The sequence below is a fragment of the Bos grunniens genome, chromosome 4, assembly GCF_055505025.1.
Source record: "Bos grunniens cultivar Pamir isolate PY7600 chromosome 4, Bosgru_T2T1.0, whole genome shotgun sequence".
NCBI classification, from domain to species: Eukaryota; Metazoa; Chordata; class Mammalia; order Artiodactyla; family Bovidae; genus Bos; species Bos grunniens.
This window is the reverse complement of record NC_141168.1, coordinates 88,623,772-88,650,101: the sequence shown is the minus strand read 5'-3', so window position 1 is coordinate 88,650,101 and position 26,330 is coordinate 88,623,772. Positions and strand designations below refer to the sequence as shown.

Here is a 26,330-nt window from a genome sequence, read left to right as displayed (position 1 = left end):
CTGAATGTTGAGCTTTAAGCCAACTTTTTCACTCTCCACTTTCACTTTCATCAAGAGGCTTTTGAGTTCCTCTTCACTTTCTGCCATAAGGGTGGTGTCATCTGCATATCTGAGGTTATTGATATTTCTCCCAGCAATCTTGATTCCAGCTTATGCTTCTTCCAGTCCAGTGTTTCTCATGATGTACTCTGCATATAAGTTAAATAAGCAGGGTGACAATATACAGCCTTAACGTACTCCTTTTCTTATTTGGAACCATTCTGTTGTTCTATGTCCAGTTCTAACTGTTGCTTCCTGACCTGCATACAAATTTCTCAAGAGGCAGATCAGGTGGTCTGGTATTCCCATCTCTTTCAGAATTTTCCAGTTTATTGTGATCCACACAGTCAAAGGCTTTGGCATAGTCAGTAAAGCAGAAATAGATATTTTTCTGGAACTCTCTTGCTTTTTCCATGATCCGGCAGATGTTGGCAATTTGATCTCTGGTTCCTCTGCCTTTTCTAAAACCAGCTTGAACATCAGGAAGTTCACAGTTCACATACTGCTGAAGCCTGGCTTGGAGAATTTTGAGCATTACTTTACTAGGTGCAAGATGAGTGCAATTGTACGGTAGTTTGAGCATTCTTTGGCATTGCCTTTCTTTGGGATTGGAATGAAAACTGACCTTTTCCAATCCTGTGGGCACTGCTGAGTTTTCCAAATTTGCTGTCATATTGAGTGCAGCACTTTCACAGCATCATCTTTCAGGATTTGAAATAGCTCAACTGGAATTTCATCACCTCCACTAGCTTTGTTCGTAGTGATGCTTTCTAAGGCCCACTTGACTTCACATTCCAGGATGTCTGGCTCTAAGTCAGTGATCTCACCATCGTGATTATCTGGGTCACAATTCAAAATAATTTTCAGAAATGACTACCATATTAACCAAAGAATAGGAAATATCTTCCCTTATACTTGACAAAAATGTATATCATTTATTATATCAAATTGACTATATTTACTTTTGGATGGTTAGGGGAAAGTTAAATAACTTTTCAGTTCATGGGGTCCAGGATTTTACTTCTATTCTCTCAATGAAAAAGCTTCCTTCCCAGGAATGGAAGAGAATAAACAAACAGATGATAAGGGAAGAGAATTAGCCATAATTTTCAATTATTTGCCTTAATAGTTGACTCCTCCCCTATGTTCTCCAACCTTCATCATGCCCTCTTGCCACAATTCCCATATTATAAAATGGTTTAATGGCTATATTTCCTTTTGCAAATTTTACTTCACCATTAAACATAAGAATATCCCAGAAGTGGTAGTCAGCTGTTAAACGACAATTTTCATCAACTTGCCAAAAAAATCATGATAATGAACCATATTAAACTCTCATGAAACAGAAACAAAAAAAGCTTAAAAACACAAAGACAACTTATGTAAGAAAAAAAGGCACACACCAGATTTATTTAAACTGTTAGAATATGTAGATGGCACTACATGCAGTCTATACACAGTGCACTTCTATAAGTGCATGCATAACTATACCACTCTATGAATTAGGGGATCCACAGAAAGATAATTTATGACTACAAAAGCTGACAAAATGAAAATCCCTGTCATTCATCAGGATAAGATAACAACAACGGCTATGGCCAGCTACAAAATTAACAGGAAATATTTCTTCTCTCAAGGACATACTACAGCTGAAAAGTGTCATAAAAACCTCCATTAAAAAAAACTAATTTAGTTTTTAATTGAAGGATAATTGCTTTACAGAATTTTGTTGTTTTCTGTCAAACATCAATAAGAACCAGCCATAGGTATACATATGTCCTCTCCTTCTTGAATCTCCATTTTTGAATGACTTCTGTATTCTTACTCAGTGAGAAGCTTTGTTACCTAAAATCACAGATGTCAAAAGTTTTGCTCTTTAAACATGTATCAATAAGAATGAAACATCCCACGCTTGCCTGGAGGATGTGAGTCACCTAGATACAGAGAACCAGGCTTCAGATAAGGGGTTTCTGAACCCAACATTCCACCCAGATGTTAACTTTGTAGTTTCTAAAGACAACATGACCATGGGTCCACTTCACAATCCAGGTCTGATTTTACCCCATTACACATAGCTCTGCTTTGTCTTGAGCCTATCAAAATACTATTTCATTTAAATTTCATCTGAACACCTTAAATTTTTTATTTATTTTTTTGTTTGGTGAGATGCCTACACACTACCTATTGTATGGTGTTCCTCATTGAAACAAGCTAATAACTCTGACTTTTGTCCAAGGTCTTGGGCTAATCGAGCTGGACCAAAAAAAACAAAAAAACAAAAACCAAAGTGCCAGCCCAAACTTTCCATTCCTGTGGTTCCTGATAGGAAGCTCACATAAATTATGTGTAACAGTGAGAAAAAGAGGACAAAAAGAAGGCTATTGTTTAGTCGCTAAGTCGTGCAACTCCTTGGTCTACCACACACCAGGCTCCTCTATCTATGGGATTTCCCAGGCAAGAATACTGGAGTGGGTTGCCCTTTCTTTCTTCAGGGGATCCTCCCGACCCAGGGTTCAAACTCATGTCTCCTACATTGGCAGGTGGATTCTTTACCACTGAGCCACCAGGGAAGCTCCAGTTAACTGGTTAAAGAAACATAATTTTAGCTATCATAGAGAAGAGTTCATAAGATAACCAAACAGAGGTATTGTTTTTATTTTTCATCCACTAACCAAAAGTTATATACCCCTTTACAGGCACTGGGTTAGCCAACTAAAGAAAGATGCATTAATAGAAAGTTGTGCAAGTATCTTCCCATCTTCTCCTCATTGTTGATCATGTCCATTTCCCCTGCCGCCCCAAATTGGGAGAAACATTTCAACCGTGAATTGTTCATGGTGGTTAGGGAGAGTGACATCAACTTTCAGAGACTTTAACCATTCTTGTGATGTTGCCATAAAAGGGAGAAGACAAACCTTTAAACCACCTGGCAAAAAAAGAGTCAATTTCCTCAGAAAGATTATTGCTGCTACTGCTAAGTCACTTCAGTCGTGTCTGACTCTGTGCGACCCCATAGACGGCAGCCCACCAGGCTCTCCCGTCCCTGGGATTCTCCAGGCAAGAACACTGGAGTGGGTTGCCATTTCCTTCTCCAGAAAGATTATTATGTGTAATTAATTCCCCAATAAGTTTTTTGGAATATTCTTTTGCTTCCACAGATATTTAGCTTTTTAGTCATTAAAAAAGAAAGCCATTGGAATTTAAAACTCAGATAAAACTTCTTTGGAATATAGTTATTATAGTAAAACAGTAAATATTACCTTAAACTCCGACAACCATTCCTCCACAACCCCTTTCTCTGAAGTGAACATCTTTCCACATCTGTTCTAAATCTTCAACCTGAAAATTAACATAGAAAAACGCTAAAATTTTGAATACATTTTCTTTATAGTCAGATTACCAAGGACAGAAGTAATCCTATAAAATTTAGCTACTTTTTTATTGAGAAATTAAAAGTTTCAAACATAAATTACTGAGTTAATATAAAAAACCAATGTGCACAAACAGTATTGAAATGCAAGAATCATGACAAAAGTTTAAATGATTATAACATGATGAAATTAGCTCTACAATTTTCACTCAGCTTTTAGTAAGTAATGTCAGCTGCAAAACATACTGGACATTTTTCCTTAGTTTAAATTAAATAATTCCAAAAAGATAATGCAACTTAAGAAAACATTTTAAAATTGTGAAAATATAAAAAGACATGCATCCAAACTTGACTTTATCGAAAACATTAAAGTAATTTAATTTGCTTATATTTCAGTTCTTTAGTACAATAACTATCTAGGCAAGCCACTTGGTTTCCTGGAAGCTTAATATTCATAAAACAGAAGTAAAAGTGGTAATATCCAAGATAATGACAATATGCAACAATAGCTATTCAGAAGACTGGAATTTACTGAAGTATAAATAAGAAAAAAAAGGAAGTTAAAGGAAATGCAAAACAAATTTATCTCAAGCAAAACTTCTGTCAATGTACAATATAGTTTTCTTCATACCTCCATCTATAAAAGAGTAGACTGTTTCTTGAGCGAAAACTTTATTAGTTCTATCTGAATTTGCTAAGTCTGAATTTGCTAAACTCCTAAGTCAGGCACAAACCCTGCATTAGAGTTCTTAATTTTCATCAGAATTATCAGGTAAGAAGAAACTGAGGCAAAATTGACAGAAACTGAATCTTGATTCTATTCTTACTTGTAGTATAAATTTGGGCAAGTTATTTGCCTTCCTTTCTTCATTCATGAAATGGGAAAAACCACAATACATACTTTCAAATGATTACTGTGAAAATTAAATGAAAAAATGTAAATAAAAGCACCTGGCAATAAAAGTGTTGTTTTACTATGCAATACTATTACTGAAGACTATCAACTCATACAACTTTTGCTTAGTTGTCTATCAAAGTATACAGATACATCTTAAATAAACAACACAGGTTTACAAAGAATACATTCTAATATTTCTATTGTCTAATTTCTATTAAAAATGGTTAACAAAATACATATATTCATTGATTCATTTACTCATATATGAAGAATTACTTGAGAGATATGCATTTTACTTTCTTAGGATTAAAAAATAGCCCTTTTATTATTCTAAATTTTATCCTTGGATCAAGCCAAACTATTAAAAAACCATATTATCTGTACCATATTATTCATTTTATAGTACTGTTCATTCACATAAACCAGGCTTTGAGTTTATGTCCAAAATGTTATGAAAACGCTGCTTGATCACGTGTTATCTCCTTTGAAATCCAAAAGAGCAAAAAATTCACATCTTCAGTTTTCAATACCATGAAAAAGTCTCCTTTAGAGTAACTGGTTTGCTTTTATATTATGGATACTGTGAATCTCCCAGCAGATTCTCTTTGCTTTGATTTTAATAAAATGGGAGTCAAAGTTTCTACCCTAACTCTCTCCACAAAAAAGCTGGCTAGGATTAATTTTATTTATAATATTATATTACACACATTCCCTTATTTTCTTCCTACCTAGATCTACTTTTTTTTTTATCCTGTTATACACATTTGTATATATTTGTGAAGAAAGGTAAATACAAATACACATGAGTTTTCTTTTTTATTTATCCATTGTTCATCTAGTAAATTAAGAAAGAAAGCAATCACAAATAGAACCAGAAGTTGCAAAGAATTGGGAAGGTAAAATTTTTACAAAAGTTCAAAATAATTCTCTAATTAAAATTAATTTTTAAAAGGTTAAAATCAAGAGGGATATGCAAAAGGATCAAGAATAGTCAAAGCAATCTTAAAGAACAGCAGTGCTGGAGGACTTGGACTTCTAAATATTAAAGCTTACTACAAAACTTACCAAAAGCATAGTAATTAAGCCAGTGTGGTATTATCATATTATCACTATTGATAAAATCCAATGAAACAGAGCAGAATGGCCAGAAACAGACCTATACATACATGATGATATGATCTATGACCAAAGTGACAATATAATTCAGTAGGGAAAGGGTAATCTTTATAAAAAATGGGGTTAGGTCAACTAGACAGCTACAAGGGATAGGGGGTAGAGAAAGAGAACCATAACCTACTAGCTAACACCATATGCAAAAGGCAGTTGCAGTTGGATCACAGATCTAATTTTAAAAAGTAAAACAAAGCTTTTAGAACATAAGAGAATACCTTCAAAACCTTGAGGTAGGCAAAAAAAAAATTTAAACAAGAGACACAGAAGCACTAATCATAAAGGGATTGTTATAAATTGGACTCCACTAAAAGAATTTCTGTCTGCCAACAAATGAATGGATAAAGAAAATACGACACACATACAAACATACAATGGAATATTATTCAGCCTTCAAAAGAAGGAAATTCTGCCATTTGCAACAACATGGATGAATCTGGGAATCTTATGCTAAGTTAAATAACCCAGACACATAAAGACAAATACTGCAAGGTCTCACTTATGTGTAGAATAAGTTAAACTCATGTTAAAAGAGAGTAAAGTCATGGTTTCCAGGGGCTGGGGCGGGGGGGCGGGGCGGGGCGGGGGGGCAGGTGCAGCGGCAGTGGAGGAATGTGGAGATGCTGGCCAAATGGTACGAATTTTCAGTTATAAGTAAGTTCAGTATATAATAAGTTCTGGTAACCTAATGAGCAGTATGGTAACCATAGCTAATAATAATGTATACTTGAAATTTGCTAAAAGAGTAGATTTTAAGTGTTCTCACTACACACATAAAAATTGGTAATTATGTGTGATGATAGATTTGTTAATTAACTTGATTGTGGTATACCAAAACATCATGTACACCTTAAATACATAATTATCTGGCAATCATATCCCAGTAAAACTGGGGCAGGGGAAGGGAAGAACTTACGAGGAAAATGGGGGCGTCAGACGATGAGATGGTTGGATGGCATCACCGACTCAATGAACATATGAGTTTGAGCAAACTCCTGGAGATGGTGGAGGACAGAGGAGCCTGGCATATGCTACAGTCCAAAGTGTCAGGCACGACTTAGAAACTGAACAACAGCAAATTACACATTAGTAACCCCAGACCACCCTGGGCCTCTTATTTACTTGTTAGAGGTCAAATGGGAGCCCTCAACCATGAAATTGTCCCTCCCCATGCCTCTTTGCCTTCCTCTGCAGAGCCCAAAAGAACACCTCCTCCAGAACACCTCCTCCACCCTGAAACTTTCACAGCCTCACCACCACTTCCTGCAGCTGGTCCATCAGGATTAATGTCATTTTCCCTTCCCCCTGTTGATGTCAGGAACCACTAGAAACTACAGCTCCCAGGTTACACTTGCACATGTTCATAACTCTTTGCAGGCCCTCTACTTTACCCCCATCTCCTATTCCACTCTAATTCTGGAAGGAAGTTCTCTCTCCCTGAGCCTTCTGACATTAACAAATCTGTTACCAGCAAAACCCTCTAAATCTTCAACAGTTTTCTGAATGTCACTTTCTTCTTGTTCTAACAAGAAGCCTGGCTCTTCTCTGAAGATACCCGCTTTCCCTGAAAGCTTCTCAAAGAGTGACTGACTGCCTTTCATCTCATAATCCTGGAAGAAACCACTGGTCCTAGAGGTAATATTACCATTTCAGATCAATCTCCCTCTCTCCCATCCACCCAACGCTGTTCCGAAACACATGTAGCTGTCATCTATCAAGCAATCCCTCCCCTCCAGTCATCCCTCTCCTTCATTTCTAGATGATTTTAGCTCTGGCTTATTGTCATGCTTTCAAATTATTCATATTTAAAATCTTAGTGTTTTCTAAAATCTAGTGTTTTCTTCTCACTCGGTGAACTCTTAATTCCTAAAAATCTCCTCCAACAATACTGACTTCTTCCCTGTCTCAGCAACTCAGTCATATGATCATAACCTAGACCAAAAATTCAGGTCAGGACCATATTAAAAAATATTTTAAATATTAATATTAATTTATTGAGCCTACCGGAAAGAACACCCTACAGTCAAAGTTGGAACAATTTGAACAACAAAACAAACAACATAGTAGTGAATTATTATCCAAAGTATAAAATAAATATACAGATCCATATTGAAATAAATAAATGACTAAATAAATAAATATTAGAGAAGAAGAGACAAGCCTTCCTTTCAGATAATAAATGTAGATACATCCCCCTTCAGGAAGTTTAGTCCATGCCTCCCTATGGACCAAAATGGGCTGGTCATAGTGATTTGCTTCCAAAGAAAAAGAGTATTGAAAAGGGGAAAACAGTAACTTTACAGCAGAGAAATCTGATAAACACTGGCTTGACTAAGGTTAACAACACCCATGATGTCATGTGAATATCATGTACCCTTGATATGATGAGAGGGCACTTACTTTATCTCTGTGATATTCCTTCTAAAAAGCAATAAACCCAGTACGATCATGATACCAACATTAGAGGAAACTTAATTTTGGAGACATTTTACAAAATATCTGAACTATATTCCTCAAAACTAACAAGGTCATGAAAAATAAAAAATACTAAGAGACTCTAATAGGCCAGAGAGCCTAAGGTGACACTTCAGTTCAGTTCAGTTCAGTCGCTCAGTTGTGTCCGACTCTTTCCGACCCCATGAATCTCAGCACGCCAGGACTCCCTGTGCATCACCAACTCTCGGAGTTCACTCAGACTCATGTGCATCGAGTCGGTGATGCCATCCAGCCATCTCATCCTCTGTCGTCCCCTTCTCCTCCTGCCCCCAATCCCTCCCAGCATCAGGGTCTTTTCCAATGAGTCAACTCTTCACATGAGTGGCCAAAGTATTGGAGTTTCAGCCTCAGCATCAGTCCTTCCAAAGAACACCCAGGACTGATCTCCTTTAGGATGGACTGGTTGGATCTCCTTGCAGTCCAAGGGACTCTCAAGAGTCTTCTCCAGCACCACAGTTCAAATACACGACCATAAATGCAATATGGTCACTTGGATTGGATCATATTGAACAGAACAGAAAAGGGATAGTTTCAAAAAAAAAAAAAAAGCCTTGGTGAATTTCTAATAAAGACTTAAATTTAGTTAACAGCAATGTAATAGTAATGACAAATATACAATGATAATATGACATTAGGAGAAACTGAAACTGGGTATGGAGTATATAGGAGTTCTCCGTGTTATCTTTGCAACTTTTCTAGAAATTTTAAATTGTTTAAAAAATTATTGAAGCTCTGATGTATTTCTATTCTAGTATCCAATCCAAATGATACTGTATTCAAAAACAAAACAAAACATTAAAGTACATCAACACACAAACACGTATTCATATCTTCTGACAACATTCTACACCATTCGTTATTAGAGCTTCAATTTCAATACTTTCATAATACTTCATTATACAAAGGCTTCTCAAACCTAAGGAGCAAATTCTCCTCCATTACACCTCACTCTCTGCACTAAACTGAGGTGACAAAAAAACTAATTTATGAAGAGATTTCTTATCTAGTTGCTGAAAGTTAAAAAAAGGGAAATAATTATAGTACTGAATTATAAACATGAATGAAAATTCAAATCATGTTTACTTATCATTAGTTGTGTTTTACGGACAGTAATAAACTCAAGCATTTTCGTTGTCTTTCCATGGGGTAAAAAATCCTCAGCACAATATAGAAATATTAAAAAAAAAAAGAAATATTTTTAATTAAATTTGTAATTTCATAAAAATATTAAACTATACCATAAAATAATAAAAAGTAAAAATTTCCACTGGCATTCATGCAGTTTTAAATTACCAAGTCAAGCCAATTTGAAACAAATCTAAATATGATAAAACTTAAAAATTCTTTTAGATGACAAGTTTTTTAAAATTTCATAGAAGGAAAAGTATCTTAAGAAAAATAGAAAATGTACAAATATTAAAAATGAGACCGGAAACAATAATGCATTATATGAAGAAGAGGTTAATGGAATTTTATAAAATGTAGAATAAGTATCTAGAGAAACAGAAGATGAAAAAGCAATAGTGTGTGCCAGCTGAGAGAGTTTTTCTTTGTCCTTACCACACACTGCAGCACTCTAAAAAATCTCTCCATTAGTCCTGGCTTCCATGATGAATAACAGTTATGACTAAAGGTACCTCTAAAGACTAGGTAGGACAAGAAGCAAATGGACCACAAAATTGAAACAGTGTTTTAAAAATCATTTCTCTCTACCAGCACTCAGCAAGAAGCTCTCCACAGTTGCTATCTCACCCCCACATTTCATATCTAAGATGTAATCTTTTAACATTTCTGGCAGTCTTGATTATGTAACTTTGAAGTTTTACAAAACTAATTAGATATCTCAAGTAATATTTTAAAATATATTCTCACATTAAAAAACAACTTTATTCTTCTCAAAGGCAAAAGGAACAAAATTAGGTGTTTCATACTGTGTAACTAACTTCCTATTTTTCTCAAACATATCTTGGAAAAGAATATTTTAAATTGTATTAGAAAGCTTGCTAAGATTCAATGCAATATTTCACAAGCAGAGTTAGTCTGTGTGAAATTAATTTTTTATATTTTCAGTATGTAATAAAACATTTCTAAATCTCTTATTCTTTAGTAGCTGCATTTTAATTTTAACCCTGATAATGTTTCCTGAATTCCTCAAGAAACTTTGCAGAAAGCATATCATAAAAGTGTTGTCACAAAAGGTCTATACCTTATTATGTTTTACTTTCATCCAATTAAGGAAGAACACAAAAAGAATACTTATAATTTTCACTGCAAAACTCTAAAAAATATTTTTACTATTATTTCTCATGCATCATGAAGTATTAACTAGAAATTAATTCTGAATCTTCTAAAACCATTTGCTTTATATGTCATGAAAATCAAGTTTCTATAAATCTAAAGAATAAACAAATTTCTGTAAGTTGATAATAACATATCACAAAGTTTTAACTTTTCTGTCCTATGAAATAGGGCCATTATAAGTAAATTAAGTGCTATTAGAAGATTATCAAGATTCTTGGTTGAATTTTAGGAAAACAGAGCAGAAGGAAATGTTCAGATTATGATACAGAATAAACTTAATTTAATCTCAGTGATTTTACTGCTTAGAAAATGACCAATCAACTGGAGAGGTCTATGAAACAGGAGTGTACCTGGGCTGTTGTTTGAAAAGAAGTGGTGCTGACGGCCTCACTGCCCACATGTGTTCTCAAGTGAACAGTTTCCTCTCAGGGCACAGGGAGAAGGAATAGAATTTACAGCCAGTAGCAGAAGCATGGGAAATCTTTCCAAAGACCTATAACTTAGGCCTATTTTCCCCATAAATCAAAAATATCTGGTTATTAAAAATAGAACAGAGATTTTTACTATGGCAAATGTCTTTAGAATTCAGCATCTTTTGCCTATCCCAAGGACAAATACAACTGTGTTGGGATACCAAAGTATTATGGCAACCAGGCCAGTGTATTTCTTTTGTAAAAGGTAGGACAAATGGAAGAAAGGTAGCAATCCCTCTTCTCATTCCCCATTTCCAGCTTCCTATTCTCAAAACTTCCCAGACTTCAGAAGAATCTTTTGTCCAGGGAAAGGATATCTGATTTGAATTCAAATAATATAAGGGAGAAAAACTTTTTAAAACTATTTGTCAACAACAGCTTTGGTGTCTGGATCGTCCCCATAAGCTGCTTTCACCAAAAGAATGCAGTGAACACATGCTGTGACTTGATCTGCAGCTTTCACTTTTTTTTCCCTCAATTGGGGAATAATTGCTTTACAGTATTGTGTTGGTTTCTGCCATACATCAACATCAATCAGCCACAGGTATACATATGTCCATACGTCCCCCACTCTTGAACACCCCTCACATCTCCCTTCTCATCCCACCCCTCTCAGTTGTCACAAGAGCACTGGGTTGAGCTCAGTTTACTGTGTTACACAGCAAATTCCCACCTGCTATCTATTTTACACAAGGAAAATGCATATGCTTCCCTGGTGGCTCAGACCGTAAAGAATCTGCCTGCAATGCAAGAGACCCAAGTTCGATCACTGGGTCAGGAAGATTTCCTGGAGAAAGGAATGGCAACCCACTCCAGTGTTCTTGCCTGGAGAATCTCATGGACAGAGGAACCTGGTGGGCTACAGTCCATGGGGTTGCAAAGAATCAGACACATCTGAGCGAATTTCACTTTCACTTTTCAAAGTATATGTTTCCATGCTATTCTCTCAATTTGTCCTACCCTCTACTTCCCCAAGTCCACAAGTCTGTTCTCTGTCTAGGTCACCATTATGCAGCTTCCACTTTCATGTGTTTAGAATCCAGCCACCATACTATAAGAAGCCCAGACCATCATGAAAAGTTGCAAGGGAAAGAACCAAGACCCTGGCTGAGACTCAGTACCAAGTACCAGCCACAAGACTGAGCCATTTGGATATTCCAACCAAGCCAAGCCTCCAGATGACTATAGCTTCAGCTGACAACACGAAGCAGAAGACCTGCCATGCTATAATTAATCTAGTCAAGGTCAGATTTGTGAGAGATCAAAAATACTTGCTGTTTGAAGCCACTAAGTTTGGGGATGGTTTGTTAGGCAGCAACAGATAACCAGAACACCATCTTCATCAAATATCTAGGGTATACCTTTTTCGTACAAGGCAGTGTCCTCTTATTAGAGAATATCAGATTTTTCAAAACACGATCCCTGCCATCAAGGAATTCAATTTTTCTCTAAAAACTTGTAGTAAAACTTATTATAAATAGGACATAATCTACGAATGTTCAATAAATGTGTTTACATTCTGCTTATGTATACTTTTTGCCTATCCTACTGTTAATGATGAGACATTGTGATATGCTTGGCCAGAATTCAAAGTTTGGAAAAGTCCATAGCCACAAAGCCAAACAAAACTCAATAACTATCTTATCTTAAACGCTATGCTTGATCAACAGAGCAAGCTTATCAGAGTAATCATCACAGTCATCACTATGCTATATAAAAGTTGCTTTTATTCATTAGGTATAAACTATCTCATTTTGTACATATCCTGATACCAGCGCCTCTGAATTTTCCTAAGACATCAAATGATTTCACTTAAATTTTCAGTTAAAAAAATGATGTTGCATCTTGGTTTTCTTCTTTATAGTACTGTTTGTTGTTTAATTGCTAAGTTGTGTCTGACTCTTTTTGCGACCCCATGGGCTGTAGCCTGCCAGGTTCCTCTGTCCATGGGATTTCCCAGGCAAGAATACTGGGGTAGGTTGCCATTTCCTTCTCCAGGGGATCTTCCCAACCTAGGGATCAAAGCTGCATCTTCTGCATTGGCAGGTGGATTCTTTACCCATGAGCCACCAGGGAAACCCTCTTTATAGTATAGATCTTTGCCAATTTTGAAATAGTAAAAAATTTTAAATGATACAATAAGGGATTCAGGTTTGATAGAACAATTAATTAATAACCCTTATTATTGGAAGCCTCAATATAAAATAAGCTAAGAGGAAACTTAGAGGAAACTAAGTTTCCAAACTAAGAGGAAACATACAATTTCCAAAATTATTATAGACTGTGAGAGATTTTTCATCTGTCTAGGATTTTATAAACTCTCATGAAAAACTGAGAGGTAAACTAGAAAAATTCTTAAAGTCCCTGCTCATCCTACATCCATATATAGATTAATTACTCAAAAGAAAGTTTAGTAAAATGTTATAACAATGTACCATCTTAAAGTTACAGAAAGGGATATATGCATAAGACCACAAAACCCATGTGTCCAATAGCCACATCTCAAAACACAGGATGAACACAGGCTGCTTTCACAGTGATGATGTTCCATTCTGTATTTGCTGAATGCCTTTCTAACTAACTCATCTTGTCTATGTCCCCCATGGCTATCCTAGTCCTATCATAACCTTTATGCTCCAGACCCACACTCTCCTCCACACCACATCAGCATTTCTCAATTCCCAAATCTAAATTCTTCAAGTAATTCTCTGTACCAGTTCCTTATTTTGATCCTGACCACAACTCAAAGCCAACCTGGAAACTGGCCAATCTGAGGACAGATATCTCCACTTGGTCTAACGGTTGAGATCAAAGATATAGACAAATATAGATGCAAGTTTATTTTGAAGGGGCTTTGTGTGGGCAAAAAGAGTAAACGTATCTAGTAACTACTATAGATGTAACATCCCAGGAGAAATCTAACAAGCTGAATACCAGGACACAACATTTCAATCAGGAAAACCTTTTTTTTTTTAACTTTCCTTTGTAATCCTGTCTCACAGAAAGATCTCATATGCTTAGAGTTAGCTAAACCTCAAGACTTTTTTCATACAAATTGTTTCCAAACCAGGTCACTCCTATTTTATACTTAACCAATCAACTCTTAAGAATCTAAGTGACAATTTAGCATTTTAGATTGATTCACACATCATAGATATATAAACATTTGCTCAGTGAATGAATAAGTGAGCAAACCTTTGAAACTTTGCTGATTTGGGCCCTGAATTCCATTGTTTTTAAATATAACATTTACCTTGTTATGTTAGCTCTCTATCATAGCTGACATGACAGCATACAATAAAAGTGATCCTGAAAGCAAGGAATTTTGTACTAGAGGAAAAGTAAGGAAATGGGGTTAGAGATATGTTGTCAAGCTATCTATATGTAAGAAATTATTAATGCAGTAACAATAAATAACTTTTCCCAAAGTAGACACAGGCTAAGTACAGAAGGTGCAAAACTAAGTACATATCCATGATAAAAATCTATTTTCAGTGTTTAGAATGGAGAAGGAATAGGGGCCTAGGCTGAACAAAGTTCCAGATCAGCCAAAGAAATACGAATCTCTGAAACAGATAATAGGAGAAATATCAAGGAGAAAATAAAAGTATACAAGAATTATAACAATGACTCTTATGACTGTCCAAGAAGACAACAAAGTAAACAAATAGTTCCAATGAAATGAAAGCACTGAAAGCCAGTGCTTTCATTGGGATCTAATAGAAAGAAAAAAAAATGACATAGGCAGTACAGTCACAGGATTTTTACAATTAAAACATAAGAAAAATTACTTTTGCCTGTTGTCAATGAAGACAATACCATTAAAATTGAAATTTTCCAGTCTTTATCATCAAGAAACTAAGTGAAAGTCGCAGGCATGTCCAGCTCTTTGGGACACCATGGACTATACAGTCCCAGGAATCCTCCAGGCCAGAATACTGGAGTGGGTAGCCCTTCCCCTCTCCAGGGGACCTTCCCAACCCAGGGATCCAACCCAGGTCGCCCACATCACAGGGGTTTTTTTTACCAGCTGAGCCACAAGGGAAGCCCAAGAATTCTGGAGTGGGTAGCCTATCCCTTCTCTAGCGGATCTTCCCAACCCAGGAATAGAACCAGGGTCTCCTACATTGCAGGCAGATTCCTTACCAACTGAGCTATCAGGGAAGCCCCAAGAAACTAGGGAATAAATTATTTATAACATGAAGATTTACCTCCATTGCCTCACTCTGCCCTCATATTCCAACATACAAACCATTATGCATTATCAACATTACTTGATAAAAGGAAAATCTTCTTTTATCATATAAGAACGATTAATGTAGCTCTTTGAGTAGATTCACATCTACTTTCATCATTCTTTAGAAAGTGTGTTAATCAGTCGTATCTGACTCTTTGCGACCCCATGGACCATAGCCCACTAGACTCCTCTGTCCATGGCATTCTCCAGACAAGAACATTGGAGTGGGTTGCCATTTCCTTCTCCAGGGCATCTTCCCAACCCCGGGATCAAACCTGGGTCTCCCACATTGCAGGCAGGCTCTTTACTGTCTGAGCCACTAGGGAAGCCCCGTCATTGGCTTTAACCAGAGAAAATGACCTTGAACTTAAAGTATCAATGCTTTTCAGTTCCTTTTTAAAAATTTTTATTTATTTATTTATTTTTGGCTGTGCTGAAACTTCGTTGCTACAAGAGGGCTTTCTCAGTTGCGGTAAATGGACTTCTCACTGCAGTGGCTTCTCTTGTTGCAGCTGATGGATACTAGGCATGCAAAGTCAGTAGTTGGCAGCACACGGGCTTGGTTGCCCCACAGCATGTGGAATCTTCCCAGACAAGGGATCCAACCTGTGTCCCCTGCACTGGTAGGTGGATTCTTAACCACTGTACCACCAGGGAAGGCCTCAGTTTCTTTTAAACCAACAACCTACTTTAAGCCTTTTTTGATGCAGAAATCATACTAACAAGATGCTAGAAGTATGGCACAGTAATAGCTGGTATTACAAGGCTATAATGAAAAGAATTTTTATATACTAGAACATTCTTAGTCTTTACAAATATAAACATAAGCTTTCTTAAAAAATAAAGCCCTCTGGTTAAGAACTTTCCATTTGCCTGCCAGATGATTTCTTATATCTATAATTAAGTGGCTGGTTTCAATTTGTTAATCAAATAAAGTACAAATTATTTTGGAAGGCTAAGAAAAAGCTTTTGCTCTTCATTTTGTTCAGTTAAAAATTATGTCCGACTCTTTGTGACCCCATGGACTGCAGCACGCCAGGCTTCCCTGTCCTTCACCATCTCCCGGAGCTTGCTCAAACTCATGTGCACTGAGCCGGTGATAGCATCTGACCATCTCATTCTCTGTCACTCCCACCTTCTCCTGCCCTCAACCTTTCCTAGCATCAGGGTCTTTTCCAATGAGTTAGCTCTCCGCATCTGGTGGCCAAAAGATCTATAAGATTATTTTTTTTTAATTACAAATCACTAGAAAAGAGAATACTATGAAGAACTTCACCACTAGTGTACATAAATTTAAAGTTTAAGATTGTATGGTAATTACAGGCAAAGTTCAGTTCAGATACTAGAAGCAGGAATATATACAGTCAAGTACTCAATAAAGATTTGTTGAATAAAGAAATAAATTTAATCCTTCATAATGCCTGTCAAACATGCCATCTGCTCTCCATCTCTACGGCAACACCCTCAGTCTCAGTTTTTATTGCCTCTGTAGGCTCCAGTCACAGCCTTCCTGCTCCTGTTTCTTCTCCAGGACACTATATACATTACCGCCAAACTAATCTTCCTAAAACACTGCTTTTCTCCTGAAACATACTATGACATTTTTCCATATCATATCTGTCAGATGTTCTACCTCAAGCTTCCCTTGTAATACAGCCACAATTTACTTACTGCTGTTCTCCAAAATGCATCTTGTCATTCCAACCCCCATGCCTGCCTATGCCTTTCCTCTCTACTATATCTTCCTTTTATGCCTCAGTTTTTTACAGCCTTCCCAGGAAATACTCAGGGCCTGCACTGATGAAGGGCTGGCAAGGCAAATGGTCAGGAGAGAACTATGGCACGACATCTGTGAGCCACAAAAGCATCATTTGATTGACTTATTTAAAGACTGATTGATTGACTGACCTTGACTTAGAAAAAATCTTACTAGAATTTTTTCAAGAATATTTTTACAAGAATTCTAGATTCCACTAACAGAAGTTATGCATTTCATTAAATATAAAAGTACTAGACAAACTTATTTACAAAAGAGAAACAGAGTCACAGACGTAGAAAACAAACTTATGGTTATCAAAGGGGAAAGGAAGGGAGAGATAAATTGGGAGACTGGGTTGACATATATACACTACTATAAAATAGACAACTAATAAGAACCTACAGTATAGCACAGGGAACTCTACTCAATACTCTGTAATATCATGGAATGATTACATGGAATAATAACATGGAATGTAATAACATGGAATGATGCTGTACATCAAAAACTAACACAATATTGTAAGTCAACTATACTCCAAAAAAAAGTAATTTAAAAATAAAGTAAAAATAATAACAAAATAAAAGAATCAGAAACTGAATTATTTTATATTTAATACTGGGAAGAAATCTACAAGGGCAATTATTAGTTGAATTATGATTTTTCCAAAATGTTTGTAGCGTTTTTTACAAAACATAATTACAGTATACACTAAATGATTTAAGTATTACTTCAGTAAATCATAGTCCATGATACCCTGACACCTAAGACACAAACTATAAAGTTTATGTTGACAGATTATAAAAGTTTCAAACTACAAAAGTTACCTCAAAACCATTCACTGACGTAATTATTGTATAAGTAAGTAGTATAGTGATCAGTAATGCTTTTTACACATTCATTAGACCAGGACCTCAAGCTGACAAATTATATACCCATCCCCTGTCTAGCTTATACAATTTATCCAGACAGCAGCCAGGCAGGGCCTGAGCAGGAAGAAAAAAAGAGAACAAGGCTAGACAAAAACAGACATAGGATGAGAATCGGTCATGTGTATAGTTTACTCAGTAATTTTATACATGCAAAAAATATTATATATTAAAATTGCAATATTAATAATTCAACAAGCCTTGAGTGCCTACTGAGTATCAGTTCAGTTCAGTTTAGTCACTCAGTCGTGTCCAACTCTTTGCAACCCCAGGAATCACAGCACACCAGGCCTCCCTGTCCATCACCAACTCCCGGAGTTCACTCAGACTCACGTCCATCGAGTCAGTGATGCCATCCAGCCATCTCATCCTCTGTCGTCCCCTTCTCCTCCTGCCCACAATCCCTCCCAGCATCAGAGTCTTTTCCAATGAGTCAACTCTTTGCACGAGGTGGCCAAAGTACTGGAGTTTCAGCTTTAGCATCATTACTTCCAAAGAAATCCCAGGGTTGATTTCCTTCAGAATGGACTGGTTGGATCTCTTTGCAGTCCAAGGGACTCTCAAGAGTCTTCTCCAACACCACAGTTCAAAAGCATCAATTCTTCAGTGCTCAGCTTTCTTCACAGTCCAACTCTCACATCCATACATGACCACAGGAAAAACCATAGCCTTGACTAGACAGACCTTTGTTGGCAAAGTAATGTCTCTGCTTTTCAATATGCTATCTAGGTTTTTTTTTATTACTACAGACAAATTGTGGTACTGTCTAAAGCCTGAAACTATTATGCCTCTAGCTTTGCTCTTTTTCTTCGGGATTGTTTTGGCAACTTTGGGTCTTTTATGTTCCATACAAATTTTAGGGTTATCTGTTCTAGTTCTGTGAAAAATGTCATGAGTAATTTGATAGGGACTGTGTTGAATCTGTAGATTTCTTTAGATAATATGGCCATTTTAACAATATTAACTCTTCCAATCACAGTCTTTTTTCATTTCTTTGAATCATCTTCAGTTTCCTTTATCAACATTTCATAATTCTCAGCTCTTTCACTCCTTGGTCAGGTTTATTCCTAAGTATTTATTTATTTATTTACGGGTGTGATTTTTAAAGGATTTTTTTAAACTTTTCTTTTATGGTATTTTGTTGTTAGTATAAAGAAATACAACAGATTTCTGTATGTTAAAAATTATCTCTATTTGAGGACAGATTTTATGATTTTTTAAATAAGTTAGGCTACAAACTTATCAGAATATGGCAAAGTAATCTAAATCAAGTTTGTTTAAAAACAAAAACCAAATACAGAATTTGAACTTGTCAGGAACATAGCTCCTATCCATATAACTTATTTGCAATGCTAGCTGTATGACTAAGTTGGTATTAAGGCTGGAAAAAAGTTAAATCTAATAGGCAAGTCATTTCAATGACAAATCTTTAACGTAACTAGCTGCTTACAATCATTTTTCTCATTTATTTTGTTACGTTTAAAGGGGAAAAAGATACATTCTTTGAAATCTCTGCAAAGCCCAATAATTCAGAATTTCTGAGGTAGAAGAAACAATTTTGAAGCTATAACCTCCCCGTCCCCCACTAGGAAATCAAGGCACATACACAGGTTAAATACAAGATCACTCTTCTACGCAGTTACAGAAATACTAGTAGAATACCAAACCCCTGACTCCTTTCAAGTACACATCATATTCTTGCTGCAGAGTACAAATAATCAGGGAAAATAAAAAGATCACTGTCCTTATTAATGCACTGAACCAGGTAAATGCACTATAATTTAAGCAGTGCTTCCTAAACTGTTCTTAAAAATGTTCCAAAAGATATTAACAGTTGTACCAAAGAAGAAAAGACTTTTCCTGTGAAAATTTTATTCAAGAAAGTTAAAGAGTTTTCTTTCTTTTTAATCAAAGGATTTCTCAGCACCTTTTAATATGCTAAATCTGTGTTATGAACCTCCAAGAACAGTGTTGAGAATGAAATATTTTCCCAGGAGTATTTGACCATTAAATCCTTTATGGTCCAGATATAATTGGCATCATCAGGAATATAGTCTAGAAAACAGTGCAAGTCAAATGTGTCAACAACAGATGTCCAAGGATGATGTTGGGATAATGATTAACATTTCTCAAGCCCTTATGTATCTGGCACTTTGCTAAGTGCTTATGGGAATTTCCAGTTAATACTCACAGACTTCCTAAATGGTAAATTAAAATAATCTCCATTTCACAAAAAAAGGAAGATGAAGCTTAAAGAAATAACCTGTCCAAGGTCACACACTAATTAAGTCGCTGAGTTAAGATCAGAATGCAAGCAGCCCAACTCGAGTCCCCTTTCTCAATCACTCTTCATGTTATCAACAATCCCAACCCACAGCACATAACAGTTCAAAGTTTATAGTACATTGTCTCTTGAACAATTTACTCTTTTATCCTTTACTTCTTCACATTTTTATACTAAACTGAAAACTAGAATATTTTCATTTCAAAATAAATCGGTGGGGGAAAACAAATTACATGCGTGATTCTGTTTTTGCAGCCAAGTTGAGAACTATGCTGCTGCTGCTGCTGCTAAGTCGCTTCAGTCGTGTCCGACTCTGTGCGACCCCATAGACGGCAGCCCACCAGGCTCCCCCGTCCCTGGGATTCTCCAGGCAAGAATACTGGAGTGGGTTGCCATTTCCTTCTCCAATGCATGAAAGTGAAAAGTGAAAGTGAAGTCGCTCAGTTGTGTCTGACTCTTCGAGACCCCATGGACTGCAGCCCACCACGCTCCTCCGTCCATGGGATTTTCCAGGCAACAGTACTGGAGTGGGGTGCCATTGCCTTCTCCGGTTGAGAACTATAGGGTCACAGAAAAACATGGTAGGGTGACCAAGCGAAAGTCTTCTTCATTTCACAGGGAAACCCACCTCTGCCACTTGGTAGCATCTGACTTTGAGAAAATTCTTGGTTTCAGTGCTTTTCTCAACAACTGGAATGAAGGAAGAGAAAGGGGATGAAAAAGTATATTACTGATAATTACCACAGTAACAACAGACTATTAATAAGGGTGCTCCAGACTGTGTGGATATGTTGTTGTTCAGTCGCTAAGTTGTGACCCCACAGACTACAGCACACCAGGCTCCTGTGTCCTCACTATCACTTGAAATTTGCTCAAATTCATGCCCACGGAGTCTGTGATGCTAACTGAAGCTTAAATGCCAGAATTAAGTTACAATTTTTATTTGCCCATAAATTGGAGGTTTTTGTTGTTTGTTTTGCTAATAATTTTTTAATTTTTTTTTAATCTAGGACTGAGACTTTTATTCAGTTTGATAATTTAGTTTACCCTATTCTCAGTACTCTGGTAAACTACTTCCAAATAATGAAAAACCAAGTGTTCTTTTTTTGTACAGGTCCAAGATTTTCTCTTTCAACCAAGTGTCTCAAAACACTATAAAAGACACAGTGCTCTGCCCTGCTGTTATTATAACAGGCAAAGTAAGATGGCTGAGATTATGTACAAGCAATTAGTTCAAATTAATGTCATAATAAAAACTATTTTATTCGGTCTTTCTCTTCCATCTCCATACTTTGAAAAAGCAACTAGGTTTATTGGCAGAAGCTTCTGAACACTTAAAACATAAATAACTCATAAATACTTCCTCCATGCCAAATCAAACAAAATTCAGTTGAACTAGAGAATTAGCTAGCTGCTTGCCATTGACTATATTTTTAGGGAGATGGAAGGAGACAAATAGTTATCTATTTATTTATTTGAGACAAACAGTTATTACCTTCTCCATTAAGCTATACAAATTTCTATCTCCCTTGCCTTGCCTAGGGGAAGATTAAAAAGTTCTAAGGTTTTGGCACTGAGTTTAGCAAATTGTTCCTTGGAGATGGGCAAGTTAAGAGTATCTGCTACAACCAAGCATTCAAACTAGCTGTATTAGTTCGTTACGGTTGCTGTAACAAAGTACCATAGAATGAGTGACTTAAACAATAGAAATTATTTTCTCACAGTTCTGGAGGTTAAAAGTCTAATAATCAAGGTGTCAACAGGGTTGATTCCTTCTGAGAGTTGTTAAGGAAAGGATCTATTCCAGGCCTTTTTCCTTGAAGTCATTTTCTCCCTGTGCTTTCACATTATCTTCTATCTGTAAAGATATACCTAAATTTCTTCTTATAAGGACACCAGTCACATTGGATTAGGAGCTATCCTAATTACCTCATTTTCACTTAATTAACTATATAAAGACCCTACCAACAAATATGGGGGGATTAGGACTTCGACATATGAAAGAGGGACTGGAGTGGGGGTGGAGGGACACGTAATCCAGCCTGTTAACACCATCAAAGCTGCACGCAATAAACTAGGGTTGCAGCAATTCATCTCTTGCACTAGAGTTGCTGAAATATCATCTGCTGCTGCTGCTAAGTCGCTTCAGTCGTGTCCAACTCTGTGCGACCCCAGAGATGGCAGCCCACCAGGCTCTCCCGTCCCTGGGATTCTCCAGGCAAAAACACTGGAGTGGGTTGCCATTTCCTTCTCCAATGCATGAAAGTGAAAAGTGAAAGTGAAGTCGCTCAGTCGTGTCCGACTCCTATCGACCCCATGGACTGCAGCCTACCAGGCTCCTCCGTCCATGGGATTTGCCAGGCAAGAGTACTGGAGTGGGGTGCCATATTTATTCATAAACTATTAAATGTCTTCTAAGTCCTAGATGCTAGATTTACAAAAATGAATATGACATAATCCCTGACTTGAGGGATTCATAGTCTATTAGGGGAAACAAGTAAACCTAAACAGCAGAAATGAGTGTCCTTTCATCTCTTCTGAAACAAATCAAGGCAAATCAGAGTATAAGCAAACAAAATAATAAAAGCAAACACCATGAGGAAAATGAGAAGGAATGTTAAAGGAAGTCCAGTGGAAATATTATCTTGCAATCATTTTGCTATCACTTGCCCCTCTTTCTCTTTCCCCAAAATAACAGCACATAGACACTTTCCAAAGCACAGCTCTACTTTAATTCCTTCAAAGTTTTTTGCATTCTCAACCAGCAGTTTTCCTTTTTCTAGTGTTGGAGAAAAAGAAGAGAGAAATGTTAAGAGAAACAAATTTCAAGTGACTCATGGGTTGGCTTGATGTCTTAGGGTGAGTCACTGCCCTTTCAAAAATTGGAATGAGATGTTCAACCATTAGTGATGCCTGCCAACAGAAGTTCAGATGCTCAATTAGAAACTGATGAGGACAAACGGGGCCGGGGCGGCGGGGAGGGAGGGGTTATAATGATAAAATGCAAATAAACACAGCTGATGGTGGTAATGTGTACTAACAGAGCCATAATAATAAAAGCAACAGATCTTGACTACACTACAAAATCCTATTTGTCTCAATCAGAAACTCAGTGGATCTTATTAATACAGCTGCTTTTCCTTGGTTTAAAAAATTATAGTAACCAAAGATGAAAGAAACAGTTCAGTAAGATCATGTTGATTCACTGGGGTAACAGTCAATTTGCTTTAGCAGAGGCTGAATTATAAACTTATTTTTTCAATAAAGTTTTTAATAATGTTATATGGTAGTATAACTGATGTTGCTTTGCAGCTGAATGTGCAACTAAAATTAGTACAGCAAAAATTTCTATCTTGGTTCTCTCAAAATTATTTGAAAGTCCTGTAAGAATGTTTAATCCCTAAAGTAGTTTAAGTATTTCTATTCAATTATGCAGTGTTTCTGAAGAAAGGGCTTATAACAGAAAATTAAATATCTTTGAGTTCTGTCACTAATAACCAATTCTTAACTGATAAATCCAAATTTAATAAATCACATTATATTACAATAAATTCTGGAGTTTTATAACCTGGTGTCATGAAAAATATCTGCCCTGATTACCATCCAACGACCAATTCAATATGATTTCCACGAAGAAGCTGGTCTTTCTGAAGTGCTACTGAAAACTGTATAACATATGTGTAGCTCTCACAGTGGAAAGAACAAGTTTTCCCCTTACTTTTCTTTACATTGTCTTTCTTGGACTGTCTTTCCTTTAACCTCAACATATTATTATCACAGATAAATTATCACAGATAAATATCATCTCCAAATAAAACTGTTAAAATTTAAATAACATATACATGATAGAAGAGTTTATTGAAAGGAATCCCTTTATAAAATATTTTAAATAGAAAACATATTAATAGTTGACACAAATTACAGCAAACATAACTAATATTTATCTTCCACTTCTTCCTATGAGGAGAGAAATCATACCTTATATTCCTTTGACAACCACCCCCTTCTCCAAGTGTTTTAACACAGCTCAATAATAAGCAACATGACATAATGAAAAGATTCCAAAAAACTGGGAATCCCTAGGGAACCTGACTTTCAAGGCCAGAGGGATTTGATTTCAGGACTTCCACAGGACTGGGGAAAACAGAGACACCACTCTTGGAGGACACAAACAAAATCTTGCATGTACCAAGACCCAGGGGAAAGGAGCAGTGGCCCCACAGGAAACCAAACCAGACCTGCCTGCTAGTGTTAGAGGGTCTCCTGTGGAGGTATGGGTCATGTGGGTCAGCAGTGGGTCACCGTGGACACAGGAGCACTGGCAGAAGCAGTCCTGGATTGGTGCCCCTTGGCCTAAGTTCTCTTGGAGATCACCATTAACCCTACCATAGAGGTGGCAGACCCCAGAGCTGGGCGGCCTCAGGTCAAACAACTAACAGGGACAAACCTATCAGGAGCACAGCCCTGCCCACCAGGGCAAGATCCAGTCTTTCCCATGGCCAGTCCCTCCCATCAGGAAGCTTACACAGGCCTCTTAGTGTCATCCACCAGAGGGCAGACAGAAGCAAGAAGTACCACAATCCTGCAGCAGCTAGAACAAAAACCACATTGCAGAAGACTTATCAGAATGAAAAAGCAAAAAGTTATATCCCAGATGAAAGAACAAGAAAAACACCAGGGAAACAACTAAATGAAATAGAGATAAGCAGTCTTCCAGAAAAAGAATTCAGAATTATGATAGTGAAGACAATCCAGGATCTTGGAAACAGAAAGGAGAAGGTGCAAGAAATGTTTACCTAGAAGACCTAAAGAACAGAGATGAACAATACTCTAGAAGAAATCAACAGCAGAACAACTGAGGCAGAAGAATGCATAAATGCCCTGGAGAACACAATATTGGAAATCACTGCTGCAGAACAGAATACAGAAAAAAGAACAGAAAAAAAATAAAAATGAAGATGGCCTAAGAGACTTCTGGGACAACATTAAACATACCAACATTCGCATTATAGGGGTCCTAGAAGGAAAAGGGAAGAAGGCAATGGTACCCCACTCCAGTACTCTTGCCTGGAAAATCCCATGGACAGAGGAGCCTGGTAGGCTGCAGTCCATGGGGTCGCGAAGAGTCAGACACGGCTGAGCGACTTCACTTTCACGCATTGGAGAAGGAAATGGCAACCCACTCCAGTGTTCTTGCCTGGAGAATCCTAGGGACAGGGCAGCCTGCTGGGCTGCCGTCTATGGGGTCGCACAGAGGCGGACACGACTGAAGCGACTTAGCAGCAGCAGCAGCAGAAGAGAGAAAGGACTCAAGAAAATATCTGAAGAGATAATAGCTGGAAATTTCCCTAACAGGGGAAAGGAAAGTCAACCAAGTCCAGGAAGTGCAGAGTCCCAGACAGGATAAACCCAAGGACGGAAACACCAAGACACGCAGTAATCAAAATGATAAAAATTAAAGACAAAGATAAAATATTAAAAGAAACAAAGGAAAAATGACAACGTACAAGGGAACTCTCATAAGATTATTAGCTGATTTCTCAGCAGAAACTCTACAAGTCAAAGGGGAATGGCATGATATATTTAAAGTGAGCAAAGGGAAAAAACTACAACCAAGAACACTCTGCCCAGCAAGACTCTTGTTCAGATTTGACGGAGAAATCAAAAGCTTTCCAGACAAACAAAAGTTGAGAGAATTCAGCACCACCAAACCACCTTTACAAATGCTAAAAGAACTTCTCTAGGCAGGAAACACAAGAGAAGGAAGAGATCTACACAAAATAAACTCAAAACAATTAAGAAAATGGTAATCGGCCCATACATATAATTATCTTAAATATAAATGCATTAAATGCACCAACCAAAAGACACAGACTGGCTGGGTGAATGAAAACATGCATGTATGCACTTCCACTTACTACATCACTCTGCTTGACCCCCCAAATTTTATGTAGTTATTTTATATTGTTAGGTTAATCATGTTTTCATTATAGTTTGCAATTGTAATTATCTTTTATTTACTGTCTGGCTATTGATTGTGAAAATTGATAAACATCTTTTACTACTGTGATTATGTAACTATTATTCTCTTAATACCATTGTATTATGATTGGTCAGCAGAAAATAATAGAATTCTATATCACTAAAACTACCATTTAATAGGAAAACCTGTAATCACTTTTTAAAATCCAGATGCATATCAGAATTATCTTGTAATTTTTTGAAAAACACAAATGCCCAGCTATTGCTTTATCTCCAAAGCTCCAAATGTGTTTCTAATGAACAGTCAAGTTTAAAAACAACTGGATTATATGATGACCTTTTACTTTTATCTAGTTTATTTTTTGTATTCCATATTTAGTACTCCCATTTCA

General features: G+C 36.7%; 1 protein-coding gene across 14 annotated transcripts in view; it reads right to left on the bottom strand.

Annotated features, from left to right (window-relative positions):
• HYCC1 (hyccin PI4KA lipid kinase complex subunit 1) overlaps positions 1 to 26,330 on the bottom strand; it is an 85,890-nt gene that overhangs the window by 48,519 nt on the left and 11,041 nt on the right. For 9 of the 14 annotated variants that reach the window (XR_015162820.1, XM_086397392.1, XM_086397386.1 and 6 more), the window contains exon 2: positions 3,300 to 3,378. The exons of 2 other annotated variants lie outside the window; for them this stretch is intronic. Coding sequence is in view for 11 of the 12 variants with exons in the window: in XM_086397392.1 (XP_086253518.1) it covers positions 3,300 to 3,350 (51 nt within the window). In the remaining variant the exon portion in view is untranslated. Of the gene's footprint in view, positions 1 to 3,299; positions 3,379 to 20,584; positions 20,647 to 26,330 lie in introns of all 14 variants that reach the window. 3 more of the 14 variants (XM_086397393.1, XM_086397387.1, XM_086397391.1) reach the window with 1 other exon arrangement.